The 21,909-nt window shown below is 46.7% G+C and overlaps 2 protein-coding genes across 2 annotated transcripts; one reads left to right on the forward strand and one right to left on the reverse strand.

The window, feature by feature from the left end:
- The first annotated feature begins 97 nt into the window (after nucleotides 1–97).
- On the forward strand, nucleotides 98–17,729 carry LOC128264757 (mucin-2). The gene is made up of 15 exons (XM_053000416.1): nucleotides 98–849; nucleotides 1,036–1,390; nucleotides 1,710–2,621; nucleotides 3,102–4,775; nucleotides 5,069–6,182; nucleotides 6,384–6,653; nucleotides 7,353–8,061; nucleotides 8,785–10,468; nucleotides 11,081–12,154; nucleotides 12,845–13,258; nucleotides 13,436–13,777; nucleotides 14,381–14,995; nucleotides 15,134–15,514; nucleotides 16,118–16,282; nucleotides 17,579–17,729. Exons 1-15 carry the CDS (start codon nucleotides 98–100, stop codon nucleotides 17,717–17,719), a joined length of 10,602 nt encoding a protein of 3,533 aa, XP_052856376.1. The 3' UTR covers nucleotides 17,720–17,729.
- A 132-nt stretch (nucleotides 17,730–17,861) lies between these two features.
- On the reverse strand, nucleotides 17,862–21,509 carry LOC128264760 (antigen 5 like allergen Cul n 1). Its single transcript, XM_053000419.1, has 3 exons — nucleotides 21,436–21,509; nucleotides 19,437–20,069; nucleotides 17,862–18,277 (listed from the first exon to the last, which is right to left on the reverse strand). The coding sequence occupies exons 1-3, from the start codon at nucleotides 21,507–21,509 to the stop codon at nucleotides 17,974–17,976; spliced, it is 1,011 nt and encodes a 336-aa protein (XP_052856379.1). The 3' UTR covers nucleotides 17,862–17,973.
- Between the last annotated feature and the right edge of the window lie 400 nt (nucleotides 21,510–21,909).

The following is a 21,909-nucleotide window of genomic DNA, read 5'->3' on the forward strand; positions in this document are numbered from 1 at the left end:
AGCTCAGTAACGAGGGTGTCGCTCGGGTGTCTACAGCACTCAGCAACCAGCCCACACAGGACACAACCCAAGGAGAAGGCACTAACAGGTTGACAAGATGCAACTGTTCATAATCTGCCTGCTGGCGGCCACCACGGCCGCATTCACGATGTTCGGCCCGCATATCAGCATCGTGCCGGGCCAAAAGCCCAACGAGATTGTGCTTCACTTCCGCAACCCCTGTAACAACAAGACCAGCACCACGACCTTGAGACCGCCATCACCACCATGTCCGGATCATCCAACCACGCCAGCCACTACTCCACACGACTGCGGACACGAGACCACGAAAACAAGTAGGGCCACCACTGCAAGGCCAACATTGAAAACGACTATTAGAACAACTTTCAGGCCAACTCAGCCAACAACCCCAAAGCCAACGACTCTTAAGCCCACAGGGGGAACTTCGGAGAAACCGACAACTCTGAAACCAACGGAGTCGACAACTGCTAGGCCAACGACTCTTAAGCCCACAGAAGGAACTTCGGAGAAACCGACAACTGTGAATCCAACAGAGCCGACAACTGTGAACCCAACAACTCTTAAGCCCACAGAAGGAACTTCGGAGAAACCGACAACTCTGAATCCAACAGAGCCGACAACTCTGAAGCCAACAACTCTTAAGCCCACAGAGGGAACTTCGGAGAAACCGACAACTCTGAAACCATCGGAGCCGACAACTCTGAAGCCAACAACTCTTAAGCCCACAGAGGGAACTTCGGAAAAACCGACAACTCTGAAACCAACGGAGCCGACAACTGTAAAGCCAACAACTCTTAAACCCACAGAGGGAACTTCGGTGAAACCAACATCTGTGAACCCAACAACTCTTAAGCCCACAGACGGAACTTCGGAGAAACCGACAACTCTAAGTCCAACGGAGCCGACAACTCTAAAGCCAACAACTTTTAAGCCCACAGAGGGAACTTCGGAGAAACCGACAACTCTAAATCCAACAACTCTTAAGCCCACAGAGGGAACTTCGGAAAAACCGACAACTCTGATACCAACGGAGCCGACAACTATTAAGCCAACAACTCTTAAGCCCACAGAGGGAACTTCGGTGAAACCGACAACTCTGAAACCGACGGGGCCGACAACTGTTAAGCCAACAACTCTTAAGCCCACAGAGGGAACTTCGGTGAAACCGACAACTCTAAGTCCAACAACTCTTAAGCCCACAGAGGGAACTTCGGTGAAACCGACAACTCTGAAACCAACGGAGCCGACAACTGTTAAGCCAACAACTCTTAAGCCCACAGAAGGAACTTCGGAAAAACCGACAACTCTGAAACCAACGGAGCCGACAACTGTGAAGCCAACAACTCTTAAGCCCACAGAGGGAACTTCGGTGAAACCGACAACTCTAACTCCAACAACTCTTAAGCCCACTGAGGGAACTTCGGAGAAACCGACAACTCTAAATCCAACGGAGCCGACAACTCTGAAGCCAACAACTCTTAAGCCCACAGAGGGAACTTCGGAAAAACCGGACAACTCTGAAACCAACAGAGCCGACAACTGTGAAGCCAACAACTCATAAGCCCACAGAGGGAACTTCGGAGAAACCGACAACTCTAAATCCAACGGAGCCGACAACTCTGAAGCCAACAACTCTTAAGCCCACTGAGGGAACTTCGGAAAAACCGACAACTCTGATACCAACGGAGCCGACAACTGTTAAGCCAACAACTCTTAAGCCCACAGAGGGAACTTCGGAAAAACCGACAACTCTGAAACCAACAGAGCCGACAACTGTGAAGCCAACAACTCTTAAGCCCACAGAGGGAACTTCGGTGAAACCAACATCTGTGAACCCAACAACTCTTAAGCCCACAGAGGAAACTTCGGAGAAACCGACAACTCTGAATCCAACGGAGCCGACAACTCTGAAGCCAACAACTCTTAAGCCCACAGAGGGAACTTCGGTGAAACCGTCAACTCTGAAACCAACAACTCTTAAGCCCACAGAAGGAACTTCCGAAAAACCGACAACTCTGAAACCAACGGAGCCGACAACTGTTAAGCCAACAACTCTTAAGCCCACAGAGGGAACTTCGGAGAAACCGAACACTCTGAATCCAACGGAGCCGACAACTCTGAAGCCAACAACTCTTAAGCCCACAGAGGGAACTTCGGAGAAACCGACAACTCTAAATCCAACGGAGCCGACAACTCTGAAGCCAACAACTCTTAAGCCCACAGAGGGAACTTCGGAAAAACCGACAACTCTGAAACCAACGGAGCCGACAACTGTGAAGCCAACAACTCTTAAGCCCACAGAGGGAACTTCGGTAAAACCAACATCTGTGAACCCAACAACTCTTAAGCCCACAGAGGGAACTTCGGAGAAACCGACAACTCTAAAAACAACGGAGCCGACAACTCTGAAGCCAACAACTCTTAAGCCCACAGAGGGAACTTCGGTGAAACCGACAACTCTGAAACCGACGGGGCCGACAACTGTTAAGCCAACAACTCTTAAGCCCACAGAGGGAACTTCGGAGAAGCCGACAACTCTTAATCCAGCGGAGCCGACAACTGTGAAGCCAACAACTCTTAAGCCCACAGATGGAACTTCGGTGAAACCGACAACTGTGAATCCAACGGAGCCCACAACTGTGAAGCCAACAACTCTTAAGCCCACAGAGAGAACTTCGGAGAAACCGACAACTCTGAAACCAACAACTCTTAAGCCCACAGAAGAAACTTCGGTAAAACCGACAACTCAGAATCCAACGGGGCCGACAACTCTGAAGCCAACAACTCTTAAGCCCACAGAGGGAACTTCGGACAAACCTACAACTCTGAAACCAACAACTCTTAAGCCCACAGAAGGAACTTCGGAAAAACCGACAACTCTGAATCCAACGGAGCCGACAACTCTGAAGCCAACAACTCTTAAGCCCACAGAGGGAACTTCGGTGAAACCGTCAACTGTGAAGCCAACAACTCTTAAGCCCACAGAGGGAACTTCGGTGAAACCGACAACTCTAAATCCAACAACTAGTAAGCCCACAGATGGAACTTCGGAAAAACCGACAACTTTGATAACAACGGAGTCGACAACTGTTAAGCCAACAACTCTTAAGCCCACAGAGGGAACTTCGGAAAAACCTACAACTCTGAAACCAACGGAGCCGACAACTGTGAAGCCAACAACTCTTAAACCCACAGAGGGAACTTCGGTGAAACCAACATCTGTGAACCCAACAACTCTTAAGCCCACAGACGGAACTTCGGAGAAACCGACAACTCTAAGTCCAACGGAGCCGACAACTCTAAAGCCAACAACTTTTAAGCCCACAGAGGGAACTTCGGAGAAACCGACAACTCTAAATCCAACAACTCTTAAGCCCACAGAGGGAACTTCGGAAAAACCGACAACTCTGATACCAACGGAGCCGACAACTATTAAGCCAACAACTCTTAAGCCCACAGAGGGAACTTCGGTGAAACCGACAACTCTGAAACCGACGGGGCCGACAACTGTTAAGCCAACAACTCTTAAGCCCACAGAGGGAACTTCGGTGAAACCGACAACTCTAAATCCAACAACTCTTAAGCCCGCAGAGGGAACTTCGGTGAAACCGACAACTCTGAAACCAACGGAGCCGACAACTGTTAAGCCAACAACTCTTAAGCCCACAGAAGGAACTTCGGAAAAACCGACAACTCTGAAACCAACGGAGCCGACAACTGTGAAGCCAACAACTCTTAAGCCCACAGAGGGAACTTCGGTGAAACCGACAACTCTAACTCCAACAACTCTTAAGCCCACTGAGGGAACTTCGGAGAAACCGACAACTCTAAATCCAACGGAGCCGACAACTCTGAAGCCAACAACTCTTAAGCCCACAGAGGGAACTTCGGAGAAACCGACAACTCTAAATCCAACGGAGCCGACAACTCTGAAGCCAACAACTCTTAAGCCCACTGAGGGAACTTCGGAAAAACCGACAACTCTGATACCAACGGAGCCGACAACTGTTAAGCCAACAACTCTTAAGCCCACAGAGGGAACTTCGGAAAAACCGACAACTCTGAAACCAACAGAGCCGACAACTGTGAAGCCAACAACTCTTAAGCCCACAGAGGGAACTTCGGTGAAACCAACATCTGTGAACCCAACAACTCTTAAGCCCACAGAGGAAACTTCGGAGAAACCGACAACTCTGAATCCAACGGAGCCGACAACTCTGAAGCCAACAACTCTTAAGCCCACAGAGGGAACTTCGGTGAAACCGTCAACTCTGAAACCAACAACTCTTAAGCCCACAGAAGGAACTTCCGAAAAACCGACAACTCTGAAACCAACGGAGCCGACAACTGTTAAGCCAACAACTCTTAAGCCCACAGAGGGAACTTCGGAGAAACCGAACACTCTGAATCCAACGGAGCCGACAACTCTGAAGCCAACAACTCTTAAGCCCACAGAGGGAACTTCGGAGAAACCGACAACTCTAAATCCAACGGAGCCGACAACTCTGAAGCCAACAACTCTTAAGCCCACAGAGGGAACTTCGGAAAAACCGACAACTCTGAAACCAACGGAGCCGACAACTGTGAAGCCAACAACTCTTAAGCCCACAGAGGGAACTTCGGTAAAACCAACATCTGTGAACCCAACAACTCTTAAGCCCACAGAGGGAACTTCGGAGGAACCGACAACTCTAAAAACAACGGAGCCGACAACTCTGAAGCCAACAACTCTTAAGCCCACAGAGGGAACTTCGGTGAAACCGTCAACTGTGAAGCCAACAACTCTTAATCCCACAGAGGGAACTTCGGAGAAACCGACAACTCTAAATCCAACGGAGCCGTCAACTCTGAAACCAACAACTCTTAAGCCCACAGAGGGAACTTCGGAAAAACCGACAACTCTAAATCCAACGGAGCCGACAACTCTAAAGCCAACAACTCTTAAGCCCACAGAGGGAACTTCGGAGAAACCGTCAACTCTGAAACCAACAACTCTTAAGCCACAGAGGGAACTTCGGAAAAACCGACAACTCTGAAACCAACGGAGCCGACAACTGTTAAGCCAACAACTCTTAAGCCCACAGAGGGAACTTCGGAGAAACCGACAACTCTGAATCCAACGGAGCCGACAACTCTGAAGCCAACAACTCTTAAGCCCACAGAGGGAACTTCGGAGAAACCGACAACTCTGAAACCAACGGAGCCGACAACTGTGAAGCCAACAACTCTTAAGCCCACAGAGGGAACTTCGGAAAAACCGACAACTCTGAATCCAACGGAGCCGACAACTCTGAAGCCAACAACTCTTAAGCCCACGGAGGGAACTTCGGAGAAACCGACAACTCTAAATCCAACGGAGCCGACAACTCTAAAGCCAACAACTCTTAAGCCCACAGAGGGAACTTCGGAGAAACCGTCAACTCTGAAACCAACAACTCTTAAGCCCACAGAGGGAACTTCGGAAAAACCGACAACTCTGAAACCAACGGAGCCGTCAACTTCGAAACCAACAACTCTTAAGCCCACAGAGGGAACTTCGGAAAAACCGACAACTCTGAAACCAACGGAGCCGACAACTGTTAAGCCAACAACTCTTAAGCCCACAGAGGGAACTTCGGAGAAACCGACAACTCTGAATCCAACGGAGCCGACAACTCTGAAGCCAACAAATCTTAAGCCCACAGAGGAAACTTCGGAGAAACCGACAACTCTGAAACCAACGGAGCCGACAACTTTAAAGCCAACAACTCTTAAGCCCACAGAGGGAACTTCGGAAAAACCGACAACTCTGAATCCAACGGAGCCGACAACTCTGAAGCCAACAACTCTTAAGCCCACGGAGGGAACTTCGGAGAAACCGACAACTCTAAGTCCAACGGAGCCGACAACTCTAAAGCCAACAACTCTTAAGCCCACAGAGGGAACTTCGGAGAAACCGACAACTCTGAATCCAACGAAGCCGACTACTCCGAAGCCAACAACTCTTAAGCCCACAGAGGGAACTTCGGAGAAACCGACAACTCTGAATCCAACGGAGCCGACAACTCTGAAGCCAACAACTCTTAAGCCCACAGAGGGAACTTCGGAGAAACCGACAACTCTGAATCCAACGGAGCCGACAACTCTGAAGCCAACAACTCTTAAGCCCACAGAGGGAACTTCGGAGAAAACGACAACTCTAAATCCAACAACTCATAAGCCCACAGAGGGAACTTCGGAAAAACCGACAACTCTGAATCCAACGGAGCCGACAACTCTGAAGCCAACAACTCTTAAGCCCACAGAGGGAACTTCGGAGAAACCGACAACTCTAAATCCAACAACTCTTAAGCCCACAGAGGGAACTTCGGAAAAACCGTCAACTGTGAAGCCAACAACTCTTAAGCCCACAGAGGGAACTTCGGAGAAACCGACAACTCTAAATCCAACGGAGCCGTCAACTCTGAAACCAACAACTCTTAAGCCCACAGAGGGAACTTCGGAAAAACCGACAACTCTGAAACCAACGGAGCCGACAACTGTTAAGCCAACAACTCTTAAGCCCACAGAGGGAACTTCGGAGAAACCGACAACTCTGAATCCAACGGAGCCGACAACTCTGAAGCCAACAACTCTTAAGCCCACAGAGGGAACTTCGGAGAAAACGACAACTCTAAATCCAACAACTCATAAGCCCACAGAGGGAACTTCGGAAAAACCGACAACTCTGATACCAACGGAGCCGACAACTGTTAAGCCAATAACTCTTAAGCCCACAGAGGGAACTTCGGAAAAACCGACAACTCAGAAACCAACGGAGCCGACAACTCTGAAGCCAACAACTCTTAAGCCCACAGAGGGAACTTCGGAGAAACCGACAACACTGAATCCAACGGAGCCGACAACTCTGAAGCCAACAACTCTTAAGCCCACGGAGGGAACTTCGGAGAAACCGACAACTCTAAATCCAACGGAGCCGACAACTCTAAAGCCAACAACTCTTAAGCCCACAGAGGGAACTTCGGAGAAACCGACAACTCTAAATCCAACAACTCTTAAGCCCACAGAGGGAACTTCGGAAAAACCGTCAACTGTGAAGCCAACAACTCTTAAGCCCACAGAGGGAACTTCGGAGAAACCGACAACTCTGAATCCAACGGAGCCGACAACTCTGAAGCCAACAACTCTTAAGCCCACAGAGGGAACTTCGGAGAAAACGACAACTCTAAATACAACAACTCTTAAGCCCACGGAGGGAACTTCGGAAAAACCGACAACTCTGATACCAACGGAGCCGACAACTGTTAAGCCAACAACTCTTAAGCCCACAGAGGGAACTTCGGTGAAACCGTCAACTCTGAAACCAACAACTCTTAAGCCCACAGAAGGAACTTCGGAAAAACCGACAACTCTGAAACCAACGGAGCCGACAAATGTTAAGCCAACAACTCTTAAGCCCACAGAGGGAACTTCGGAAAAACCGACAACTCTGAAACCAACGGAGCCGACAACTGTGAAGCCAACAACTCTTAAGCCCACAGAGGGAACTTCGGAGAAACCGACAACTCTAACTCCAACATCTCTTAAGCCCACAGAGGGAACTTCGGAAAAACCGACAACTCTGATACCAACGGAGCCGACAACTGTTAAGCCAACAACTCTTAAGCCCACAGAGGGAACTTCGGAAAAACCGACAACTCTGAAACCAACAGAGCCGACAACTGTGAAGCCAACAACTCTTAAGCCCACAGAGGGAACTTCGGAGAAACCGACAACTCTGAATCCAACGAAGCCGACTACTCCGAAGCCAACAACTCTTAAGCCCACAGAGGGAACTTCGGAGAAACCGACAACTCTGAATCCAACGGAGCCGACAACTCTGAAGCCAACAACTCTTAAGCCCACAGAGGGAACTTCGGAAAAACCGACAACTCTGAAACCAACGGAGCCGACAACTGTGGAGCCAACAACTCTTAAGCCCACAGAGGGAACTTCGGAGAAACCGACAACTCTGAAACCAACGACTCTAAAGCCCACAGATGGAACTTCGGTGAAACCAACATCTGTGAACCCAACAACTCTTAAGCCCACAGAGGGAACTTCGGAGAAACCGACAACTCTAAGTCCAACGGAGCCGACCACTCTGAAGCCAACAACTCTTAAGCCCACAGAGGGAACTTCGGAGAAACCGACAACTCTGAATCCAATGGAGCCGACAACTCTGAAGCCAACAACTCTTAAGCCCACAGAGGGAACTTCGGAGAAACCGACAACTCTGAATCCAACGAAGCCGACAACTCCGAAGCCAACAACTCTTAAGCCCACAGAGGGAACTTCGGAGAATCCGACAACTCTGAATCCAACGGAGCCGACAACTCTGAAGCCAACAACTCTTAAGCCCACAGAGGGAACTTCGGAAAAACCGACAACTCTGAAACCAACGGAGCCGACAACTGTGGAGCCAACAACTCTTAAGCCCACAGAGGGAACTTCGGAGAAACCGACAACTCTGAAACCAACGACTCTAAAGCCCACAGATGGAACTTCGGTGAAACCGACAACTGTGAACCCAACAACTCTTAAGCCCACAGATGGAACTTCGGAGAAACCGACAACTCTGAATCCAACGGAGCCGACAACTCTGAAGCCAACAACTCTTAAGCCCACAGAGGGAACTTCGGTAAAACCGTCAACTCTGAATCCAACAACTCTTAAGCCCACAGAAGGAACTTCGGAGAAACCGACAACTCTGAATCCAATGGAGCCGACAACTCTGAAGCCAACAACTCTTAAGCCCACAGAGGGAACTTCGGTGAAACCGTCAACTCTGAAACCAACAACTCTTAAGCCCACAGAAGGAACTTCGGAAAAACCGACAACTCTGAAACCAACGGAGCCGACAACTGTTAAGCCAACAACTCTTAAGCCCACAGAGGGAACTTCGGAAAAACCGACAACTCTGAAACCAACGGAGCCGACATCTGTGAAGCCAACAACTCTTAAGCCCACAGAGGGAACTTCGGTGAAACCGTCAACTCTGAAACCAACAACTCTTAAGCCCACAGAAGGACCTTCGGAAAAACCGACAACTCTGAAACCAACGGAGCCGACAACTGTTAAGCCAACAACTCTTAAGCCCACAGAGGGAACTTCGGAAAAACCGACAACTCTGAAACCAACGGAGCCGACATCTGTGAAGCCAACAACTCTTAAGCCCACAGAGGGAACTTCGGTGAAACCGTCAACTCTGAAACCAACAACTCTTAAGCCCACAGAAGGAACTTCGGAAAAACCGACAACTCTGAAACCAACGGAGCCGACAACTGTTAAGCCAACAACTCTTAAACCCACAGAGGGAACTTCGGTGAAACCGTCAACTCTGAAACCAACAACTCTTAAGCCCACAGAAGGACCTTCGGAAAAACCGACAACTCTGAAACCAACGGAGCCGACCACTCTGAAACCAACAACTCTTAAGCCCACAGAGGGAACTTCGGAGAAATCGACAACTCTGAATCCAATGGAGCCGACCACTCTGAAGCCAACAACTCTTAAGCCCACAGAAGGAAGTTCGGAAAAACCGACAACTCTGAAACCAACGGAGCCTACCACTCTGAAACCAACAACTCTTAAGCCCACAGAGGGAACTTCGGAGAAACCGACAACTCTGAATCCAATGGAGCCGACAACTCTGAAGCCAACAACTCTTAAGCCCACAGAGGGAACTTCGGTGAAACCGTCAACTCTGAAACCAACAACTCTTAAGCCCACAGAAGGAACTTCGGAAAAACCGACAACTCTGAAACCAACGGAGCCGACATCTGTGAAGCCAACAACTCTTAAGCCCACAGAGGGAACTTCGGTGAAACCGTCAACTCTGAACCCAACAACTCTTAAGCCCACAGAAGGAACTTCGGAGAAACCGACAACTCTGAATCCAATGGAGCCGACAACTCTGAAGCCAACAACTCTTAAGCCCACAGAGGGAACTTCGGTGAAACCGTCAACTCTGAAACCAACAACTCTTAAGCCCACAGAAGGCACTTCGGAAAAACCGACAACTCTGAAACCAACGGAGCCGACAACTGTTAAGCCAACAACTCTTAAGCCCACAGAGGGAACTTCGGAAAAACCGACAACTCTGAAACCAACGGAGCCGACATCTGTGAAGCCAACAACTCTTAAGCCCACAGAGGGAACTTCGGTGAAACCGTCAACTCTGAAACCAACAACTCTTAAGCCCACAGAGGGAACTTCGGAAAAACCGACAACTCTGAAACCAACGGAGCCGACATCTGTGAAGCCAACAACTCTTAAGCCCACAGAGGGAACTTCGGTGAAACCGTCAACTCTGAAACCAACAACTCTTAAGCCCACAGAAGGACCTTCGGAAAAACCGACAACTCTGAAACCAACGGAGCCGACAACTGTTAAGCCAACAACTCTTAAGCCCACAGAGGGAACTTCGGTGAAACCTTCAACTCTGAAACCAACAACTCTTAAACCCACAGAGGGAACTTCGGAAAAACCGACAACTCTGAAACCAACGGAGCCGACATCTGTGAAGCCAACAACTCTTAAGCCCACAGAGGGAACTTCGGAGAAACCGACAACTCTGAAACCAACGACTCTAAAGCCCACAGATGGAACTTCGGTGAAACCGACAACTGTGAACCCAACAACTCTTAAGCCCACAGAGGGAACTTCGGAGAAACCGACAACTCTGAATCCAACGGAGCCGACAACTCTGAAGCCAACAACTCTTAAGCCCACAGAGGGAACTTCGGTGAAACCGACAACTGTGAAACCAACAACTCTTAAGCCCACAGAGGGAACTTCGGAAAAACCGACAACTCTGAAACCAACGGAGCCTACCACTCTGAAACCAACAACTCTTAAGCCCACAGAGGGAACTTCGGAGAAACCGACAACTCTGAATCCAATGGAGCCGACAACTCTGAAGCCAACAACTCTTAAGCCCACAGAGGGAACTTCGGTGAAACCGTCAACTCTGAAACCAACAACTCTTAAGCCCACAGAAGGAACTTCAGAGAAACCGACAACTCTGAATCCAATGGAGCCGACAACTCTGAAGCCAACAACTCTTAAGCCCACAGAGGGAACTTCGGTGAAACCGTCAACTCTGAAACCAACAACTCTTAAGCCCACAGAAGGAACTTCGGAAAAACCGACAACTCTGAAACCAACGGAGCCGACAACTGTTAAGCCAACAACTCTTAAGCCCACAGAGGGAACTTCGGAAAAACCGACAACTCTGAAACCAACGGAGCCGACATCTGTGAAGCCAACAACTCTTAAGCCCACAGAGGGAACTTCGGTGAAACCGTCAACTCTGAAACCAACAACTCCTAAGCCCACAGAAGGAACTTCGGAAAAACCGACAACTCTGAAACCAACGGAGCCGACAACTGTTAAGCCAACAACTTTTAAGCCCACAGAGGGAACTTCGGAAAAACCGACAACTCTGAAACCAACGAAGCCGACATCTGTGAAGCCAACAACTCTTAAGCCCACAGAGGGAACTTCGGTGAAACCGTCAACTCTGAAACCAACAACTCTTAAGCCCACAGAAGGAACTTCGGAAAAACCGACAACTCTGAAACCAACGGAGCCGACAACTGTTAAGCCAACAACTCTTAAGCCCACAGAGGGAACTTCGGAAAAACCGACAACTCTGAAACCAACGGAGCCGACATCTGTGAAGCCAACAACTCTTAAGCCCACAGAGGGAACTTCGGTGAAACCGTCAACTCTGAAACCAACAACTCCTAAGCCCACAGAAGGAACTTCGGAAAAACCGACAACTCTGAAACCAACGGAGCCGACCACTCTGAAACCAACGACTCTTAAGCCCACAGATGGAACTTCGGTGAAACCGACAACTGTGAACCCAACAACTCTTAAGCCCACAGAGGGAACTTCGGAGAAACCGACAACTCTAAAAACAACGGAGCCGACAACTCTGAAGCCAACAACTCTTAAGCCCACAGAGGGAACTTCGGTGAAACCGTCAACTCTGAAACCAACAACTCTTAAGCCCACAGAGGGAACTTCGGAAAAACCGACAACTCTGAAACCAACGGAGCCGACCACTCTGAAACCAACGACTCTTAAGCCCACAGATGGAACTTCGGTGAAACCGACAACTGTGAACCCAACAACTCTTAAGCCCACAGAGGGAACTTCGGAGAAACCGACAACTCTAAAAACAACGGAGCCGACAACTCTGAAGCCAACAACTCTTAAGCCCACAGAGGGAACTTCGGTGAAACCGTCAACTCTGAAACCAACAACTCTTAAGCCCACAGAAGGAACTTCGGAAAAATCGACAACTCTGAATCCAATGGAGCCGACAACTCTGAAGCCAACAACTCTTAAGCCCACAGAGGGAACTTCGGAAAAACCGACAACTCTGAAACCAACGGAGCCGACAACTGTTAAGCCAACAACTCTTAAGCCCACAGAGGGAACTTCGGAAAAACCGACAACTCTAAAACCAACGGAGCCGACATCTGTGCAGCCAACAACTCTTAAGCCCACAGCGGGAACTTCGGAGAAACCGACAACTCTGAAACCAACGACTCTAAAGCCCACAGATGGAACTTCGGTGAAACCGACAACTGTGAACCCAACAACTCTTAAGCCCACAGAGGGAACTTCGGAAAAACCGACAACTCAAAAACCAACGGAGCCGACATCTGTGAAGCCAACAACTCTTAAGCCCACAGAGGGAACTTCGGTGAAACCGTCAACTCTGAAACCAACAACTCTTAAGCCCACAGAAGGAAGTTCGGAAAAACCGACAACTCTGAAACCAACGGAGCCGACCACTCTGAAACCAACAACTCTTAAGCCCACAGAGGGAACTTCGGAGAAACCGACAACTCTGAATCCAATGGAGCCGACAACTCTGAAGCCAACAACTCTTAAGCCCACAGAAGGAAGTTCGGAAAAACCGACAACTCTGAAACCAACGGAGCCGACCACTCTGAAACCAACAACTCTTAAGCCCACAGAGGGAACTTCGGAGAAACCGACAACTCTGAATCCAATGGAGCCGACAACTCTGAAGCCAACAACTCTTAAGCCCACAGAGGGAACTTCGGTGAAACCGTCAACTCTGAAACCAACAACTCTTAAGCCCACAGAAGGAACTTCGGAAAAACCGACAACTCTGAAACCAACGGAGCCGACATCTGTGAAGCCAACAACTCTTAAGCCCACAGAGGGAACTTCGGTGAAACCGTCAACTCTGAACCCAACAACTCTTAAGCCCACAGAAGGAACTTCGGTGAAACCGACAACTGTGAACCCAACAACTCTTAAGCCCACAGAGGGAACTTCGGAGAAACCGACAACTCTGAATCCAATGGAGCCGACAACTCTGAAGCCAACAACTCTTAAGCCCACAGAGGGAACTTCAATGAAACCGTCAACTCTGAAACCAACAACTCTTAAGCCCACAGAAGGAACTTCGGAAAAACCGACAACTCTGAAACCAACGGAGCCGACAACTCTGAAGCCAACAACTCTTAAGCCCACAGAGGGAACTTCGGTGAAACCGTCAACTCTGAAACCAACAACTCTTAAGCCCACAGAAGGAACTTCGGAAAAACCGACAACTCTGAAACCAAAGGAGCCGACAACTGTTAAGCCAACAACTCTTAAGCCCACAGAGGGAACTTCGGAAAAACCGACAACTCTGAAACCAACGGAGCCGACAACTGTGAAGCCAACAACTCTTAAGCCCACTTCGGTGAAACCGTCAACTCTGAAACCAACAACTCTTAAGCCCACAGAAGGAACTTCGGAAAAACCGGCAACTCTGAAACCAACGGAGCCGACAACTCTGAAGCCAACAACTCTTAAGCCCACAGAGGGAACTTCAATGAAACCGTCAACTCTGAAACCAACAACTCTTAAGCCCACAGAAGGAACTTCGAAAAAACCGTCAACTCTGAAACCAACGGAGCCGACAACTGTTAAGCCAACAACTCTTAAGCCCACTGAGGGAACTTCGGAGAAACCGACAACTGTGAACCCAACAACTGTTAAGCCCACAGAGGGAACTTCGGAGAAACCGACAACTCTGAAGCCAACAACTCTTAAGCCCACAGAGGGAACTTCGGTGAAACCGTCAACTCTGAAACCAACAACTCTTAAGCCCACTGAAGGAACTTCGGAAAAACCGACAACTCTGAAACCAACGGAGCCGACAACTGTTAAGCCAACAACTCTTAAGCCCACAGAGGGAACTACGGTGAAACCGTCAACTCTGAACCCAACAACTCTTAAGCCCACAGAAGGAACTTCGGTGAAACCGACAACTGTGAACCCAACAACTCTTAAGCCCACAGAGGGAACTTCGGAGAAACCGACAACTCTGAATCCAACGGAGCCGACAACTCTGAAGCCAACAACCCTTAAGCCCACAGAGGGAACTTCGGAAAAACCGACCACTCTGCAACCAACGGAGCCGACAACCGTTAAGCCAACAACTCTTAAGCCCACAGAGGGAACTACGGTGAAACCGTCAACTCTGAAACCAACAACTCTTAAGCCCACGGAAGCAACTTCGGAAAAACCGACAACTCTGAAACCAACGGAACCGACAACTGTTAAGCCAACAACTCTTAAGCCCACAGAGAGAACTACGGTGAAACCGTCAACTCTGAAACCAACAACTCTTAAGCCCACGGAAGGAACTTCGGAAAAACCGACAACTCTGAAACCAACGGAGTCGACAACTGTTAAGCCAACAACTGTTAAGCCCACAGAGGGAACTTCGGAGAAACCGACAACTCTGAAGCCAACAACTCTTAATCCCACAGAGGGAACTTCGGTGAAACCGTCAACTCTGAAACCAACAACTCTTAAGCCCACAGAAGGAACTTCGGAAAAACCGACAACTCTGAAACCAACGGAGCCGACATCTGTGAAGCCAACAACTCTTAAGCCCACAGAGGGAACTTCGGTGAAACCGTCAACTCTGAACCCAACAACTCTTAAGCCCACAGAAGGAACTTCGGTGAAACCGACAACTGTGAACCCAACAACTCTTAAGCCCACAGAGGGAACTTCGGAGAAACCGACAACTCTGAATCCAATGGAGCCGACAACTCTGAAGCCAACAACTCTTAAGCCCACAGAGGGAACTTCAATGAAACCGTCAACTCTGAAACCAACAACTCTTAAGCCCACAGAAGGAACTTCGGAAAAACCGACAACTCTGAAACCAACGGAGCCGACAACCCTGAAGCCAACAACTCTTAAGCCCACAGAGGGAACTTCGGTGAAACCGTCAACTCTGAAACCAACAACTCTTAAGCCCACAGAAGGAACTTCGGAAAAACCGACAACTCTGAAACCAAAGGAGCCGACAACTGTTAAGCCAACAACTCTTAAGCCCACAGAGGGAACTTCGGAAAAACCGACAACTCTGAAACCAACGGAGCCGACAACTGTGAAGCCAACAACTCTTAAGCCCACTTCGGTGAAACCGTCAACTCTGAAACCAACAACTCTTAAGCCCACAGAAGGAACTTCGGAAAAACCGACAACTCTGAAACCAACGGAGCCGACAACTCTGAAGCCAACAACTCTTAAGCCCACAGAGGGAACTTCAATGAAACCGTCAACTCTGAAACCAACAACTCTTAAGCCCACAGAAGGAACTTCGAAAAAACCGTCAACTCTGAAACCAACGGAGCCGACAACTGTTAAGCCAACAACTCTTAAGCCCACTGAGGGAACTTCGGAGAAACCGACAACTGTGAACCCAACAACTGTTAAGCCCACAGAGGGAACTTCGGAGAAACCGACAACTCTGAAGCCAACAACTCTTAAGCCCACAGAGGGAACTTCGGTGAAACCGTCAACTCTGAAACCAACAACTCTTAAGCCCACTGAAGGAACTTCGGAAAAACCGACAACTCTGAAACCAACGGAGCCGACAACTGTTAAGCCAACAACTCTTAAGCCCACAGAGGGAACTACGGTGAAACCGTCAACTCTGAACCCAACAACTCTTAAGCCCACAGAAGGAACTTCGGTGAAACCGACAACTGTGAACCCAACAACTCTTAAGCCCACAGAGGGAACTTCGGAGAAACCGACAACTCTGAATCCAACGGAGCCGACAACTCTGAAGCCAACAACCCTTAAGCCCACAGAGGGAACTTCGGAAAAACCGACCACTCTGCAACCAACGGAGCCGACAACCGTTAAGCCAACAACTCTTAAGCCCACAGAGGGAACTACGGTGAAACCGTCAACTCTGAAACCAACAACTCTTAAGCCCACGGAAGCAACTTCGGAAAAACCGACAACTCTGAAACCAACGGAACCGACAACTGTTAAGCCAACAACTCTTAAGCCCACAGAGGGAACTTCGGTGAAACCGTCAACTCTGAAACCAACAACTCTTAAGCCCACTGATGGATCTTCGGAAAAACCGACAACTCTGAAACCAACGGAACCGACAACTGTTAAGCCAACAACTCTTAAGCCCACAGAGGGAACTACGGTGAAACCGTCAACTCTGAAACCAACAACTCTTAAGCCCACGGAAGCAACTTCGGAAAAACCGACAACTCTGAAACCAACGGAACCGACAACTGTTAAGCCAACAACTCTTAAGCCCACAGAGAGAACTACGGTGAAACCGTCAACTCTGAAACCAACAACTCTTAGGCCCACGGAAGGAACTTCGGAAAAACCGACAACTCTGAAACCAACGGAGTCGACCACTCTGAAACCAACGACTCTTAAGCCCACAGATGGAACTTCGGTCAAACCGACAACTGGGAACCCAACAACTGTTAAGCCCACAGAGGGAACTTCGGAGAAACCGACAACTCTGAAGCCAACAACTCTTAAGCCCACAGAGGGAACTTCGGTGAAACCGTCAACTCTGAAACCAACAACTCTTAAGCCCACGGAAGGAACTTCGGAAAAACCGACAACTCTGAAACCAACGGAGTCGACCACTCTGAAACCAACGACTCTTAAGCCCACAGATGGAACTTCGGTCAAACCGACAACTGTGAACCCAACAACTCTTAAGCCCACAGAGGGAACTTCGGAAAACCCGACAACTCTGAAACCAACGAAGCCGACCACTCTGAAACCAACGACTTTAAAGCCCACAGATGGAACTTCGGTGAAACCGACAACTGGGAACCCAACAACTCTTAAGCCCACAGAGGGAACTTCGGAGAAACCGACAACTCAGAGTCCAACAACCCTTAAGCCCACAGAGGGAACTTCGGAAAAACCGACAACTCTGAAACCAACGAAGCCGACAACTGCTAGGCCTACGACTCTTAAGCCCACAGAAGGAACATCGGCAAGGCCAAAAACTCCTAAACCAACAACTGTGAAGCCAACAACTCTCAAGCCCACTAAGGGAACATCGGTAAAGCCGACCACATTGAAACCAACCCCAAGCCCGACGACTTCAAAGCCCACTAAAGGAACATCGCCCAAGCCCACTACTCCAAAACCAACAACTGCAAAGCCAACGACTCTTAGGACCACGCAGGGAACTTCGGAGAAGCCGACCACTCTGAAACCATCTAAGCCAACAACGACCGCTAAGCCAACACCCGAGGATCCTTCCACTACGACAGCATCTCTGCCTCCGTTCAATATTTTTGATATGGTTTCTGGAGCACTATTAACAACCGTGTCCGTTTAATTTAATCAGGTTAAACACTCAAAATCGAACATGTTAGTGATAAGCTTTTTGGTACTAGGGTATTAATGTACATTTCTATTCTAATATACATTGAACGACATTGCAATATTTTCAAATGTTTTTTAAAATTAAATAAAATTACAAATAATTGCTTAAATAATAAAAAAAAAATAAGTATGGTGGTTTGCTGCAAGCCATCTTGTGTTGCCCAGATCTTTGAGTATTTTTTCCATATCGTAGGGATTCAGGACTTTTTAAAAGGGTATATTGTTGTCTAGGGTGTTTTCATCCTCGGCACTCTCCTCGCTTTCAATTTCATTGGTTGCGTCACGCCAATCGCACAGTCCTGGAAACTTTTCGCTGACCCGGTGCTGGGGGCACTTGGAACCCGCCGGACCCGAATGGTAGACGGGCTCGTTGAATATGTTGTTGTAGTCATAGTTGCACGTCATCATGAACTGGAATCGATTTGCCTTGAGCTCTAGGAAGCGGACAGCAGCACAACCCACTCGCTGCACTCGATCCGAGACCAAAAGGGTGAAGTGACCGATCTTCTTGCTGAGGGACAGAAATAATGGTAAGTAATTGCAAACAACTCAATTGAAATTCAAATTGAAACTTGAAATAAACTTGTTTCGTCGCTGGTATTTTCATTTATAGGATTAAACAGGTATTAAGAACAAAGTCATCAAAAATAAGGGCATTAAATATGAAAAATAGTAGCAGTCAGCGTGTGTCGATATAGAGATACCTAAGTTCAGGAATTGTCAGGTTAAAAAACACATGATATTAAGTGTTAAATTGCTTTGCGACTAGTGCCTTAAATATACAAATATCTTGTAGCACTTGGACAGTAATCGTACACAAAAATAAATAAATAAAAATAAACATATTTATTTTTGAGAACTCCAACAACTTCTAAAATTTTTCTAGATTGTTTGACTATCTTAAACACCTAGATATCGTGATATATAAAAGATACTTAAAAATTTAGAATTATAGTGGCTGCAGGAACTCTCTATTTTGAATTTTCAAACATATTTATTTTTAAAGATATTGGCATTTTAAAATTATAGTTAGTTTCGTTGTAGGATTTAAGGCCATGAAAATTGAAAAGCGTTTTGACAACGATAAATTCAATTCAATTAAACAAAGAAGGAAAAAAATTAATAACTTTAACCAAAATGTTTTCAATTTGTATGTTATTGTAAGTTAAACCTTTTCTTACTGAACGAATTTCAATACCTTGCATGAAAAACCTTCTTCTGAAACTGTTAGTAAGTATATAATAAAAATAATTAGAAAATTATAGAAAAGATCATTGTTATTAAATTTAAATGTTGTTGTATTTCACGCTTGCTATTAAACTTTCCTTCTTGTTATTTTGTTATTTGTTATCTTATGTATTTTGTTAACCAATTTGGCTGATTAGATGACAAGATCATTGTTTTTAAATTTAAAATGTTGTTGTATTTTACGCTTGCTAAAAAACTTACTTTCTTTTTATTTTGTTATTTGTTATCTTATGGATTTTCTTTTGATTTGTAGGCCAGATACGCAGATTTTGTATTTACAAGAGTAAAAAATGTGATATTTTTGACTTTTAAACCTTAAAATCACAGGGTCTTTTTCAAATAAAAGTCTCAGAAAATTATTTTTTGCGGTACCTGGCTATAACGAAATGTGTTTATTCATATGTAGTATTTAACGGGCTTACCCCTGCGGATGCGGGTGATAGCTATCGATGAAGCTCTGGTTGGCGTCCTGGTACTCGCGGAACCAGTTGATCACAAAGGACTTCATGCGTCGCGAGTGCGACTTGAACTCGCGTCCGATCCAGAAGTATCCGATATTTTGGCCGCTGAACTTGAAGCGCGGCGTATTGCGGCACTTGTCGTGGGCAAATTGGCAGCGTTTGGCGTGCAGGGCGGCCATTTGCTCCAGCTCGGTGTCCCATCGCAGCAGCGGCATTTTGGCGGCACTGTGGTAGCCATCCAAATCTCCGCTGGCGATCTTCGATCTGGCCAAATTGTGCATGTCCAGGAGAAGTTGGCGCCTGCGATCGCTCATTTCCAGAAGCTTGGGTTCCGGACCACAGGCGGCGGAAAAGCTGCCATTGTTGCCACAAGCTGTATGCGGCACATGAACCACATGCGTCCCATTGTACAGCTCACAAAGGGACACCTTGCAGTAGCCGCCCATGGGCTTTGCAGTTACGGTGGGCGTGGCGGCGGTCAGACCCTCCAGACGGACCAGGGTCAAAAGGAGCACTGCGGCAACGACGCTGCACTTGCTCGACAATCTCGGCATCTCGACGGCCAACTCGATACTGAGCTGGGGTCGAGCCGCACTTTGGGTTTATGAATGGGCCCAGCTTGTGGGTATCCACTCAGCTCAGCTCGCGTCGCGCTGCTTTTCCCACATCTCACATCTCGCATCTGGGGTTCATCTCACATAACTGGTTCTCATTAGAAAGAAATTAGCCACGGGAATTAGTGGCAGCGGCGGCCAGTGGAGCTACAAGATGAGGACATCAAAAGTGCCCATTCCTAAAATATTATTTTATTCACCGGGAATTAATCGTATGATTAGTATTTCCGATTAGGTAGAAATTAGCTATTATTAGCAATGGAACTTCTAAAGAACTGAACATATGCTTATTCTTAAGTAGTAAATTAAGTCAAGCTATTATTTTAAAATTTAAGATGGGAAATGGTTGTTTTCAAATATCCAAGGTGTGCTACTCAAAAATATTTTAAATTAAATATATACAGCGTACCATCTCAAGTCTTAAATCTATAATAAAGATTTTCTAAAAGATAGTGTATACTGTATAGAAAAATAAATATAACATATATATAAATTTTAAGCGCAAATAAAATTTAAAGTCAATAAAATATAATCCCATTCCAATCCAAACATTTATTCCAGATAATGTTTTCTATAGCCATTAAAAGTACAAGTATATAAGTACACTTCAAACTTAGATGTAAAGCAGAGTCAATAATTTTTAAAAAGTACTTAAAATTATTTACTTTCTAAAAATGTTTTTAACCTGTTTTTGTAATTAAAACGTCGACTTTTATCGCACAGTTTTCTCTGTGCAAGTAGTTATTTTTATTCAGAAAAAAAACTAAAATGTGGAAGCAACAAATTTGTTATGATCATGAAAATTGTCTTTAGTTATATGTTTGTCACTTAGTTTATACGCACGCCTTTTTTGCAAATAAAATATTTGTTGATAAATAAATTTTGCTGCGTAACGAGAAACTATTTATTGGAAACTTGTATTTAGCAAGCTTATATTTTAAAACAAAAAGCTAAGAATTAATTTAAACTAAATACATGAATTTAAAATTTAAGTAACCTTCTTCAGCAAAAAAAAAAAAAAATAAATAAATGTGTATCATTATTATTTATTAATTTAATATTAACTTACCAATCTGGTTACGTTGAGATATTATAATTTTACAATGCTGTATACGATGTAAACAAACAAATATTGCAAAAAAAGGCGCATAAGCGTATAGTTATGTCTATGTAAAAAAATGTTTATGTACGCAGTTTTTGTCCAGTGCAAAGTGCGGGTGCTTGTTTGGGGACGAGTGGCATCCAACCTTTTGATCATCCAGCTTTTGGCATTGCACCGCACACGCTGCATCGGTAGATCCCCACTATATCTTCATCGAACTGATTCGAACCGATCTATATTGAACCTGTTTGGCGACGGCTCATCGCTCTGGGCGTTGATGGTGGGCATGGGCATGGGTATGGGTATGGGTATGGGCATGGGTATGGGTATAGGTATGGGCTGGCCTGGGGTCTAAGTCTGGGTCTGGCCCCCGTTTAAGTGGTGTAATCAGTTACCGCCGGCAAGTGTGGGAAAAATGCTCGCTTCAAGGCAATTGCCGATAAGTAGCCGAGTCGGGGAATTATTGACTTTCCGCCAAGTTTTACAAAACTAACCCGGCTAAGAGAGCCGTTAACATAACACAGACATCGACAACTGGCCGTCGTAAGCCCAAAAAAAAAAGAATAATACAAATAAAAAAAAATAAATCAGCAAAATGTAAAGAACGCAGAAAAATACAGAAATTAAAGAAACGTCGACAGAAACGTGCCTCACACCTAATCGTCGTTAATTAAAATAACAATGCTTCGACAGCTGAAGCTCCGCACTAAAAACACCA

The sequence above is a fragment of the Drosophila gunungcola genome, unplaced genomic scaffold, assembly GCF_025200985.1.
Source record: "Drosophila gunungcola strain Sukarami unplaced genomic scaffold, Dgunungcola_SK_2 000078F, whole genome shotgun sequence".
Lineage (NCBI taxonomy): Eukaryota > Metazoa > Arthropoda > Insecta > Diptera > Drosophilidae > Drosophila > Drosophila gunungcola.